Here is an 11431-nt window from a genome sequence, read left to right on the forward strand (position 1 = left end):
ATTTGGACTGTAGGGGAAAGCTGAAGTACCTGGAGAAAACCCACACAAGAACATACAAACTGCACACAGAAAGACTCCAGAGTCAAACAGGATTCAAACCTGGGACCTACTTGCTGTGAGGCGACAGTGCTAACCACCAAACTGCTGTGCCACCCCAACTATACCTGCTGATGTGCAAACCTTAAGCAACAAATTACTGACTTCAGCAGAAGTCAGAAGACTGAAATACAAGCAGAAGCACTGCTGCTTCATATATCTAAAAATATACTACTTATTAATTTTAGTGTATGATAACACACAAAGCTCCTGGGGTAATTATTGAGTTGGTGCAAGCTTAGCATTAAAATAAGTGAGGTTTAAAGGCCTGCTCAAGTACACCAACCAAAACAGCAGGCACTTTCCCCTCAGAGAAAGGGATGTGAAATAATGAAGGGTGGCCAATATGTCGAACGAATATAGAAGTAGATTTAGATATGAAGAAGGTTAAGTATAGAGGTAATTAGAGCAGGGACAGTTAAATTGTGTTGAGTGTGTTGAATGAATGAAAACTGACGGCAGTCCAAGTTTGTTTTCTCAAGGAACACCACCCCCTTTTGGTGTGAAATGCCTTTCAGCACTGGGCTTGGGTGAGACAACTGTTCCTCATCAGAGTGACACATCTTTGATCCCTTGACTGGTAAGGTGAAGTCTAGACATCATCAGAAGTCACAGATAAAACTGGACTGAGTTATGGACCCAAATATAACGGGCTGCCACTTCTCTCAGCCGCTTCCATGCATTACACACAGTGTTTGTCTGTGGGACTGTGTTTGGGGATCACTGGATGGAGCTGGGCAGTTAATGGACATGTTTATGAGGAACCACAGAGCTGAACAGAACAGATGTGTTTGTTTTGCTTGACAAATGGGTTTGTCTCAGTACGCCATGAGTCACTGCATCATGCAGGTGTTACATACTTGATTAGTCAAAGGTGCAGGTGTTGCAACATCAAACTTTTTAAATGTTTCTGCTAAACTGCAGAGTCTACATATCTCTTGCATGACTTCAAACAACACCACTGAAACCGTGCTAGTTTGTATTCTTAATGGTAGCATGTATAAGCTAATCTGTTCCACCATTCCCAGAACTTCTTGATTTATACTTAGCAGGACTTTGCCTGTGCTCCCAAGGCGATCCTGTGGCTTTTGGGGGAGTTTTTACCATACAAGGAGAAGAGGAGTTTAGCTTGGTTTCCTGTGGGAGGGTTCTGATTTCTCTCACTCTGCATCTGAATCACTGTCTCTATTTTTTCTCCCTTACCTCCCCTCTCTTTCTCTCTCTCTCTGTCTGCTTCAAACTCTCCTTTCTGCTCACTATAAAACCTGCACAAGTCAAAGGTTTTTATCTGACACACATCCAAAATCAATATTTACTACATGAACTTGTCAGAATTGTATCTAAGCAACTTGTTATCGTAGCACTGTGTGCACAGACCAAATAAGGCGTAATCACTCTTCTTATCATTACATGTCATGATGTAAGCTTGTGTTAATCCCAGGATTTGAAAACTATTAAACAGCCACTACTTTCATATTCTTCAGGCAAAAAAGATGAGTTTTCCACTGCTGTTAAAGAAAATTCTATTGTTTGTTCACTTACACCTTCAGTGTCACATACAGATTTGTGAACCTATTTTTTGTGATTTGGTTTAATGATTTGGTCAACACAGCACTTGATTTATTGAGTTACAATGTTTGTGCTGTAGACAACATTACGTACATTTCTTTACACATTTCTTAATGTGATACGTCTCCACTCAGAATGATCTTAGTCAGTTTTGGGGAAATTGGTTTGATTTGACCTACTGTGATTACTCTGTGAAAACCAGGCATCTGCAAGACTAAGAACAATAGTCTAATGTTTTAAGTGTAAAAGTGTAAGTGTAAGGTGTGTAAAGTGACTTGTGTGGCCAAGTATGGTGACCCATACTCAGAATTTGTGCTCTTCATTTAACCCATCCCAAAGTGCACACACACAGCAATGAACACACACACAGAGCAGTGGGCAGCCATCGCTGCGGCACCCGGGGAGCAATTGGGGGTCCGGTGCCTTGCTCAAGGGTCTCACTTCAGTCGTGGTAGTGAAGGTGGGCAGAGCGCTGGCTATTCACTCCGCCCCACCAACAATTCCTGCCGGTCCTGAGACTCGAACCCGCAACTTTCAGGTTACAAGGACTGCGTTAAGTGTTTTAGATAATCCACTTGGTTTTAAAATTGTTCAAAATATTATTTTACTTGTATAGAAGTAATATTTTCTTAAAATACAAGAGAAATATTACGCCTCCACCAATTTGCCTGGAAATGTTCACAACAGCTGTAAATAGTTATAAATAGGAAAAACTGAGATTCATGCTTTCCACTGAAAAAGCAACAACCTTCTGCTCAAACCTACATAAACAAAGATTATCAGGTTTGGATTCAGAGGATTCAGTGTCAATTGTGCCAAAGTACAGACACAACAATGTCTGCATAAGGAAGAACAACAGTCAAGGGAATAATCCTCCAGTAGAGGTTGTTAAACTGTCCAAGTTCATCTTCAAATGTGGCTTCAATGGCGACTGTACATCTCAATGTTTTTTAACGTTGCTTGTAATCCTTATTTTTAGCCAGGGCATCTGGTATAGATGAGTTGAAAGAAAGCAAACAAGTCAAACACTGCTGATGTTAAGAGTATGGTCACATACTCAGATATATTTACCTCCCCCATTCAAAAAAACTATTTGACTTTTACCAATTTTTCACTAATATTGGTTCTAAATTTAAAAAAATAAAAAATGTCAAATATCAATAACTGTTATTTTGCATTCAGTTTGTACCAGTCGGCTATTGTCGGATAAATTTAAGTGCAAATATGTAAATGAGTCTGGAGTCAATACAATGACCCATTTTCTTCTTATAGGTGCATAAAACCATATTCCTGGAATCCATCACAGTCAAACAAGTTTCTCCCCCAGACAACAATGCATTTTATATTCTTTGTCCCTGACAAATTATAGAAAACAAATCTAAATAAATGTCTGTCAAACCAATAGTGATTAAGAGGATCTTAATTGCAGTAGACTTCTGATTTATGTAGGTTTAGTTTGACTGGTAAGTTCCAGCTGCCTGGTGTAGATCACATGCAGACAGCTCTTTCCCTTAATTTTTTTTGGCTGGTTCATTTTCCATATAGCCCTTTTTCATTCAGTGCTAGAATGAAAACTATGTCCTTTCTAACCAAGTCTGGTATTAACATCAATTTGAACATTCCTAAGTAAAATCACAGACATATGGATAGGTATCCCAAACTAGTGTCAACAATGTTATTCTGAAGTCTGGATTATTCTCTTGTTTCTTATCCACCATTTCTCTCTTGTTCTGTTCAAAACAAAAAGTTCATGATCCAAATAAGGCGATCATCTACACCACTCTGTTCTTCCAAGAGCTTTTGAGAGGTGAAGTTCAGATTGAGGAGGGGCACAGTACGTTCTAGAGTAGCCAAGGAGGGGAGTGGCAGAAAGGGGTAAATAGTGGGAAAGGGCTGTCACTGGGGACTGGGGCTGTCTCTAAACCTCCAGTCAAGTTTAAATCACGTAGAGCTCGACTGACTCTCAGTTTGCATCCTCCTCTTCTCTCCTGTGCTTACTCACTCTGACCTCCCCCTGACTGAACCTGTGAGGGCTTCTCCTCTGAATATCTGCAACAGCTTCTCACCCAAAGATATCAGAGCCTTTTTTTCTTTGAAACCTGAAAGACACTGAGACCCAGCTGTCACAATGGAGGCAATCAAAAAGAAGATGCAGATGTTGAAGTTGGACAAGGAGAATGCCATCGACAGGGCGGAACAGGCTGAATCTGACAAAAAGACTGCAGAGGATAAATGCAAGCAGGTGAGATATGGCTCTAAAAACCACAGGATGCATGTGATGGACTGAAACATCAATGAATGTTCCTGTGTAACTGCACTGTGGTGTTAATAAATCAATATTACCTTATACTGATTTTCATGTAGATTATTCTAACTTCATTGATTCCTACAAAGAAATGTCACAGCATCAGTAAAAACAGAAGTACAAGAACAGATGGAGAGTATTAATAAACAATCTTAAAAAAGGATTTGAAAAGGATACTCTTGAATACAAAAATAAAATACTGCATATGAAATGCTATAGACATCAGAAAATATATATATAAAAAAGAGAGCAACTACAACAATGTAATTATAGTGGTCCAAATTATTATTTTAAGCAAATTCTAATTAAAAATGAGTTTATGAATCATTTAAAAATATTTCACAGTATTGTTTTATGTGTAATTTTGTGCAAAATATTATATTCTACACATCCAAATGAAAATGTATCCTATATGATTTATTACAAAATGTCAAGTAAGCAGTGAGCACCATGCTGAGTTGCATCTTGTCTTGTGGTTGCCAGGAAAATGTGAAGGCTGTCCACAGTGATGTATGGACATAAAGGCTCTTGAATAGAGGAGGATACTCAAAGCTACGAGGAGTAGGGCTATAGGAGTTACAACATCCTATATAAAACTGCTGTTGCTCTGATCCTGACGACCCAGCATTTATCTGAAGTTGAGTCTGTACAACATAAAAAACTCCCAAATATCTGCACATCCATATTTGGTGTCACATATCTCACAGTTTGATATTTTAAGGGCTAATTTCATTATAGCATACTTCTACTGCTTAATACAAGCAAAGTAGCCTCTGTAGATGCAACGTGTGAGGTTTCTAAACAGCGGCGATTATTACAGTGTGTGGGGGTGTTGTCATTGTAGCGGTACGAGAGGAATGCTTGAGACTAGGGTGTTGGGGCGACTTGGGTGAATCCAGGATCTACATTAAAACAAGTGAAAGGAATCATCTCAATGCCCTAATCACACCCTCAGAGAGCACATGGACTGACAGTTGTCACTGGCACTGCACATATGGACCCCCGGCATGTCTCCCATATCAAGGAACGGTCGTCATGAAATCCTAGAAGATTATGCAGAGCTTGTTTGTTTGGATGGCAGGGATTCACATAGTGCTGAGATGTGCTTTTTTGCTATTCTTGGCACGTTGAGCTGAGCATCAGAGCACAGTTAGGCTGATGAGACACACTGAACATACAGGCACAGGCTCCAGCAGCAATTCATGGATTAGTTCCAAATTTTAAAAGAATTTAAAAAATTCAGCAGTAATGTGTCTCTTCAGAAAACATCTCCCAGTTGCTCTTAAGAATCTACAGGCATCTTGATGAAGAAATTACGTTTCTGTGTCTGAGTCTCCTGTGCCCAAAAACTGCCTCAAATATCAACCAACATGGCTGTAGACTAGAAAACCATGGTTTGTTTTCCTGTATCTTTTGTGACTGTCATTATTACTGCTTCAGTTGGAGGATGAGCTGCTGGCTCTGCAGAAGAAACTGAAGGGGACAGAGGATGAGCTGGACAAGTACTCGGAGGCCCTGAAGGATGCCCAGGAGAAACTGGAACTGTCGGAGAAGAAGGCTACAAATGTGAGTTTGTACCCCAGCGGTGCCATCTGAAACACATTATCCACATTACAGTGGATCACTATAACTACTAGGTTTCAGTCTTATAAAGTATCAGCACTGTGGTGGAATATACCACTCTGACTCTGATGCAGCTGGATGTCAGCTTGACATGATGAATTCCTGTCTGTCTGACTATTTGCTGAAACTTGGCCCGTTCTGCATTATCCATTAGTATTTTTATTTCAGAGTGAATGTGGAAAAAATGTGTACCTATCCAAGGAGTTACTGCCTGGGCTATATTAAAATATCAACCACAGTGTAGAGTCAAATGCTGCTATGAATCCTGAAATTACTAACTTGTATCTCCTAACCCAGATACCACTGAGAATCACTGGATTGCTGGTGGCTCACCAAGGTCTGTAACTGAGCTATGTCTCAAGCACAGACAAAACTTGGCCAGGCTGTAGCCGACCAGGAATCCCAGGAATGTAGCTTAAGCAAACAGAGAACCCCATACTGCAGTGTCTAATGAAATCAATGCTCTGACCTTTTTTTTGGGGGTGGAGGTTTTACACACTCCTCTGTCTGGCCTTACAGTACATACCTTTTAGAAAAATGCTGGTTAATGACCATCTGTTTCCTTTATGAACTTTCTTTTAATGCAATATCCCATTTTTCAGACAAAGCATAGATATGATGTGTAGTTTTATCTTTTGAAAATGAAGACAGCCTTGGTTTAGTTTGTGCTTCTGGGGCAGTGAGATCCTGGGTCACCAAATCAAGGCTTCTTTGTTGTACACTATTTTTATTAAAGATATTTCTTGATTAATAGTTTTTAATAGTTTAATAGTTTTCTTTTTAATAACATGTTCAATTATAACAATATGTGCAAATTAAATTCGACTAGTGGTACAATTACTGTACAGCATTGTATACAGCATAATATAAAAGCAGTTCCCACTAAAGCTACAAGTCAAAGCAGGTGAAACAAGATCTCGAAGGTCAAAGGTCAGACGACAAATGATTTCTGTCTCAGGTGTCACAGGTTTGCTTTGTGCAGGTTTCTCTACCACTATTTATTCTTACCGTGGGTTTTACACCGCCTGTGAGGGATGCTGGTACAAATGTGAGGTCAGGAGGGGAAAATAAATCCAGGCTTTGCTCTTACAACAGAGCAGCAGCAGGAGGAGGAGGAGGAGGAGGAGGAGGAAGAGGAATGAAGGAATGTGTCGCCACCCGATGGCTACGGGTCATGTCTGCAACCAAATCAATTTACATTCCGAGCCCCTGCAGGTCATCAACCCCTGTTGAAGTGAATCATTACCGCCACAAATCTTTGGACCTTTGACGACTATTCGTTTTCAAACTCGCCTCTTTTTCTGCTTTTCCATTCTTTTTTAGTTGATTAAAATGTGTGATTCATATATCAAATGATTCACACAGCATTCTTCCTCTGGATCTCTACCAGACTCTTTAATAAGAGCTCAAAAATGCAGCCTAAGCAGCGCCTCACGCTGGCCTTATAAGTCCACAATAGAAAAGCCAGGCTCAGACAGACGTGACCTGACATTACACACCTCCTTTGTGGAGGAAAAGAGCAGTCCCTTCCCCTCCTAAATCCTGTGATGTCATCTGAGCCTGACGTCTTCACAGGATTGGACGATCTCACCATAAATTTCCTGAAAACTCCCAGCCCTTTTTTTCCCATCCCATTACTGCACGTCCGTGATTTCCTGCCCCGGAGAGAGAGAAAAAAGATTTTCTTCGGGGCCTGTAACTTTTTCCTTAAACCAGCTTCAGCTTTACGAGGACACAGGTCCGGAAACATTTTTGGCTCCTTCTCTGCCGTTGAGAAAACAAAGTAACCGAGATCATGGAGATGGTGAAGAAGAAAATCCAAACCCTCCAGCAACAAGTTGATGAGGCAGAAGACCGAGCCCTGGCAGTCCAGAGAGAGCTGGACACTGAACAGGAACTGCGCGAAAAAGTGAGACCATTTCTGCTTTTTCGTCTCTGGGCCGTTTATTTTAATCTAACATTTCCCCACAGCTGTCGAGCATCTTTCCTGAGGGTTTAAACACAATCTGTCAGTGCGAGACTGAAGGTAGCGCTAATAACACTCCTGGAACGATCCTGTAAGAATTTCCAACTTTGACTGCGGATCTCCAGAGCAAATCTCTCAGTTTTCATTCCTAATGTCTAAATAATGTCGTTTTGGCCTGTACTGGGAAATCAGGGTGTTTAACTATAATGAGTTTTCTTCGGCTGCCTCATTTAACTTCAAGCCTCCTTGTATCTGCTAAAACAGCCAGAACTTCTGCAGAGCCCATAGTGTGACATAATCTCCCGGCGGGGTTGGTTAACTATTAAGGGATTACAGGTTTATAACGTTTTATTCGCTTGGATTCGGCTCCATAACAACTTAACACATCTGGGAAATGGCTTGTTCCTGTTTCTCCCAAAAATCTTTTTCTTGTTTCCACTTCTCGCCCTTTGAGGTTTTGGACTGAATGACACATAAATTAAAGTAGGAGATGTAATCCTTCCTCCTTCTCCTCCTCCTCCTCTTCATGCTTTACACAGGAAGAAGAGAGCAGAAGTGATTATCTGTGATATCAGGCCAACAGGAAACAGGCAGAGTGCTGCCTCCCAAACATACACAGCTTTACTTTAAAACAGTCCGGCCAGCTGCACCACTTCGGGTATATCAGGGTTAACGCAGTTACTCTGTTTTCCAAAGTCAGCATGTTTCCAAAGGATCTGGATCTGGTCAAGCTGCAAAGTCCAGAACTCATCATGGCTGTTGAGAGTGAAACTGATTGTGCTTAAGAAACTTACTAGACAGGAGAGAAAAGAAAACAGGAACAGCTCAGGTTGTACTGGGGAGTTTTCAGGGAGTAAATAGGCATTAATCAGTAACTATCAACACACTGCTCATAAAGTTCAGACCATATGACATTAAGAAAGAAGTAGCCACATGTAAAATAGTAAAACACAATCACAGCTGCAATATTAATGGGAGGTTCCACTTTAAACCAAGATCTAAAAAACCCTGAATGAATTATTTTCATTTATATTGTCTCCAAGCTTTTTCCATCCTGAGCCACATCCTTCCTCTTGTGATGGCAGCGTGTTTCCTGGCTGACCTGTGACCTCTGATTCCTCTGTCTCGCTCTGTCCCGTCTCTCCACAGGCCGAGGGCGATGTGGCGTCTTTGAACCGCAGGATCCAGCTGGTGGAGGAGGAGTTGGACCGTGCTCAGGAGCGACTGGCCACAGCCCTGCAGAAACTGGAGGAGGCTGAGAAGGCTGCAGATGAGAGTGAAAGGTGATAATCAACACATGAGTCTGTCATTCTGTATCCAGCAGCAGCGAAAACTAATTATTACTATAGTGAAAGTCATTATTAGCCATACACATCTATTAGTTTATTTATTTTATTATCTTTTATCTTACTCATCTTTAGAGGTATGAAGGTGATCGAGAACAGAGCCATGAAAGACGAGGAGAAGATGGAGGTTCAGGAGATGCAACTCAAGGAAGCAAAGCACATCGCTGAGGAGGCCGACCGCAAATATGAGGAGGTATGGCCTCGGAGATCATGTCTGGGGATGAACTGGGTGTGTTTTTTTTTCTCAACTCTGACTTCTTTAACGTCAGGTGGCCCGTAAACTGGTCATCCTTGAGGGGGAGTTAGAGAGAGCAGAAGAGAGGGCAGAAATTTCAGAACTGTAAGTACAAATAAGTTATATGTGCATGTTTGCAAACATTATTCAGACGTTCAACATAAACCTCAGACATATTCAAAACATTAACATGTATTTCTCGATCCATAAAGTAAATGTAGTGACCTGGAAGAAGAGCTAAAGAATGTCACCAACAACCTGAAGTCTCTAGAGGCTCAGTCAGATAAGGTAAGCACTCAGTCTGATGGTGCACCTTATTTTCCCTCAGCTCGATGCTTGACCTGCATTCACTCTCACTAATCACTGGGACTCAGTAATATGAAATGTGCACTGGCCCAGGAGCGGTGTGCTCCAAACCCACATACAATCTAAAATGTATATTAATACATTTCCAATAAAAATACTAAGTATGGAAAAGGCAGTTTTCCAAGAATAAAATATTTTGGATTCATTGTTTTGAAAATTAACCGACCTTTCTCAACTATTTGTCACTGTAGTACTCTGAGAAAGAAGACAAATATGAGGAGGAGATTAAAGTCCTGAACGACAGACTTAAGGAGGTAAGTTCATGTCTGTTGATGCCGTATTCTCAAAGGGAAGCTAATATGTGTTTGGATGATTAATAGTTTATTGGTTCTCCTTCAAAGGCAGAAACCCGTGCTGAATTTGCAGAAAGGACAGTGGCTAAGCTGGAAAAGACCATAGATGACTTAGAAGGTACATGTGATTTAAATTCTTTTCACTCCTCCTATGCTGTCTTGTTACTCTCTCTTTTTTAAAAGATTCACTTTTCTTAATCTTTTGCCCTGTTTTCTTTCATCCCCCTTCTGATCACTCCCCATGGCCTGCTAAATTCTCCCTTTTTCTCAACCTCCTCCACCTGCTTCCTCTGTGCCTTTGACCTGCAGACGAACTGCACACTCAGAAGCTGAAATACAAAGCTATCAGTGAGGAGCTGGATCATGCTCTCAATGATATGAACACCATGTAAATCTTGCATTTAGCCCATGATGTTTTCTCGTTGTTTCATCTTGCCTGACTGTAAACACTTTGTCTCTTCTTTTCTCGCTTTGCTCTCACTGCTTCTTGTTCACTTTCCATTAAAATAAAACTCAGTAAATATATTTCTGGTTTATCTTGTCTTATTTCTTTTTACATAAGCCTGTTTTTCACCACTCCACACCTGTTATTTTCCTCATTAAGGTATATTGCATGTTATGCCTTAGCTAATCAGTCAGATATAGAGGTATTCCGTGTGTATTGTCTATAATTATTGGCCCGAAACATGAAAGCCCAGATTGTAGAATTACATATTTTATGCAAGTATATTCCTCTTGCTTTGCCTTCTTTAAAATGACTATGTTTTATTAGCTTACCTATTACATATATGTTGTCAGCTGATCTACCTGTTGTCATAGTCATGGCATTTTATATCTACTGCTACTTTTTATTGCAGAGAACCTATCACATGCAAAAGAAGAAAACGTAGGAATGCAACAAGTCCTGGACCAAACACTGCAAGAGCTCAGTAGCTTGTAAAATACCAAAAACATCAAGCAATAAAAAAATTGTTTTGTAAAAGTGACTTTCTAAATGCCATCCATATTCTGTGATCCCACTCATATTCCTAGTAAAAACACATATACCCATTTTCTATATTTATGTTTATGTTTTTGCTTTTGTTGTTTGTTCCTTTTCCTTTTTTAAAAATGGTTTTGGGTCCATACAATTTCAGTTTTGGTGCTGGAAATTGTTTTGAAGACCAAATTCTGAGCCCGAATAAAACTGATGATGATGGTGGTGAAGTGAGTTTTTATGTGTTGTGTGTGTGCAGTTTGAACACATAGTCAGAAACTGTAACTGGAGAAAGAAACACACATCAGGTGTTTAGTTTTCCAGTTTGCTCATCTAAGCCAATTAATGCTTCAAACACAAAGTGCAGATATTATTTTCCTGCTGGTCAGTGTCACCAGTACTGAGCAAATGGGTCATTAGACTTTAGATCAGATACTGTTGTGAGGGAGGTAAGGAAATGTTATTATAGTCACAACAACATTCATCACCTTTATTTGTTTCACATACAGGCACTGCACAAAAGGTAATAAAAATACTAAATCATCACAACACAAAAACCTCCAGCAAAGCATCACCAACATGTGGACTGGTTGAAAGCTGTGGAAACAACTTCTAAAGTTTTTACCTATATATTTATTTTTGTCAAAAAGAAGAAA

General features: G+C 40.2%; 1 protein-coding gene across 3 annotated transcripts; it reads left to right on the forward strand.

The window, feature by feature from the left end:
- The first annotated feature begins 3612 nt into the window (after positions 1 to 3612).
- On the forward strand, positions 3613 to 11005 carry tpm4b (tropomyosin 4b). 3 transcript variants are annotated; one of them, XM_026313590.2, is made up of 9 exons: positions 3613 to 3907; positions 5411 to 5536; positions 8709 to 8842; positions 8981 to 9098; positions 9175 to 9245; positions 9353 to 9428; positions 9698 to 9760; positions 9848 to 9917; positions 10109 to 10206. In XM_026313590.2, the coding sequence occupies exons 1-9, from the start codon at positions 3794 to 3796 to the stop codon at positions 10189 to 10191; spliced, it is 855 nt and encodes a 284-aa protein (XP_026169375.1). In that variant the 5' UTR covers positions 3613 to 3793; the 3' UTR covers positions 10192 to 10206. The 3 variants fall into 3 exon arrangements, with proteins under 3 accessions (XP_026169375.1, XP_026169373.1, XP_026169374.1); XM_026313588.1 differs by lacking the exon at positions 10109 to 10206 and adding an exon at positions 10657 to 11005 and having other exon boundaries at positions 3616 to 3907; XM_026313589.1 differs by lacking the exons at positions 3613 to 3907; positions 5411 to 5536; positions 10109 to 10206 and adding exons at positions 7200 to 7502; positions 10657 to 11005.
- The last annotated feature ends 426 nt before the right edge of the window (positions 11006 to 11431 follow it).

The sequence above is a fragment of the Mastacembelus armatus genome, chromosome 17, assembly GCF_900324485.2.
Source record: "Mastacembelus armatus chromosome 17, fMasArm1.2, whole genome shotgun sequence".
NCBI lineage: Eukaryota > Metazoa > Chordata > Actinopteri > Synbranchiformes > Mastacembelidae > Mastacembelus > Mastacembelus armatus.

What these genes read in the sequence shown, in the direction of transcription:
- tpm4b (XM_026313590.2), top strand. Translation starts at nt 3,794, where the DNA reads ATGGAGGCAATCAAAAAGAAGATGCAGATGTTGAAGTTGGACAAGGAG. An exon ending in CAGAGGATAAATGCAAGCAG is followed by an intron (nt 3,908 to 5,410) that starts GTGAGATATGGC and finishes TTACTGCTTCAG; the next exon opens with TTGGAGGATGAGCTGCTGGC. An exon ending in TAGAGGCTCAGTCAGATAAG is followed by an intron (nt 9,429 to 9,697) that starts GTAAGCACTCAG and finishes TTGTCACTGTAG; the next exon opens with TACTCTGAGAAAGAAGACAA.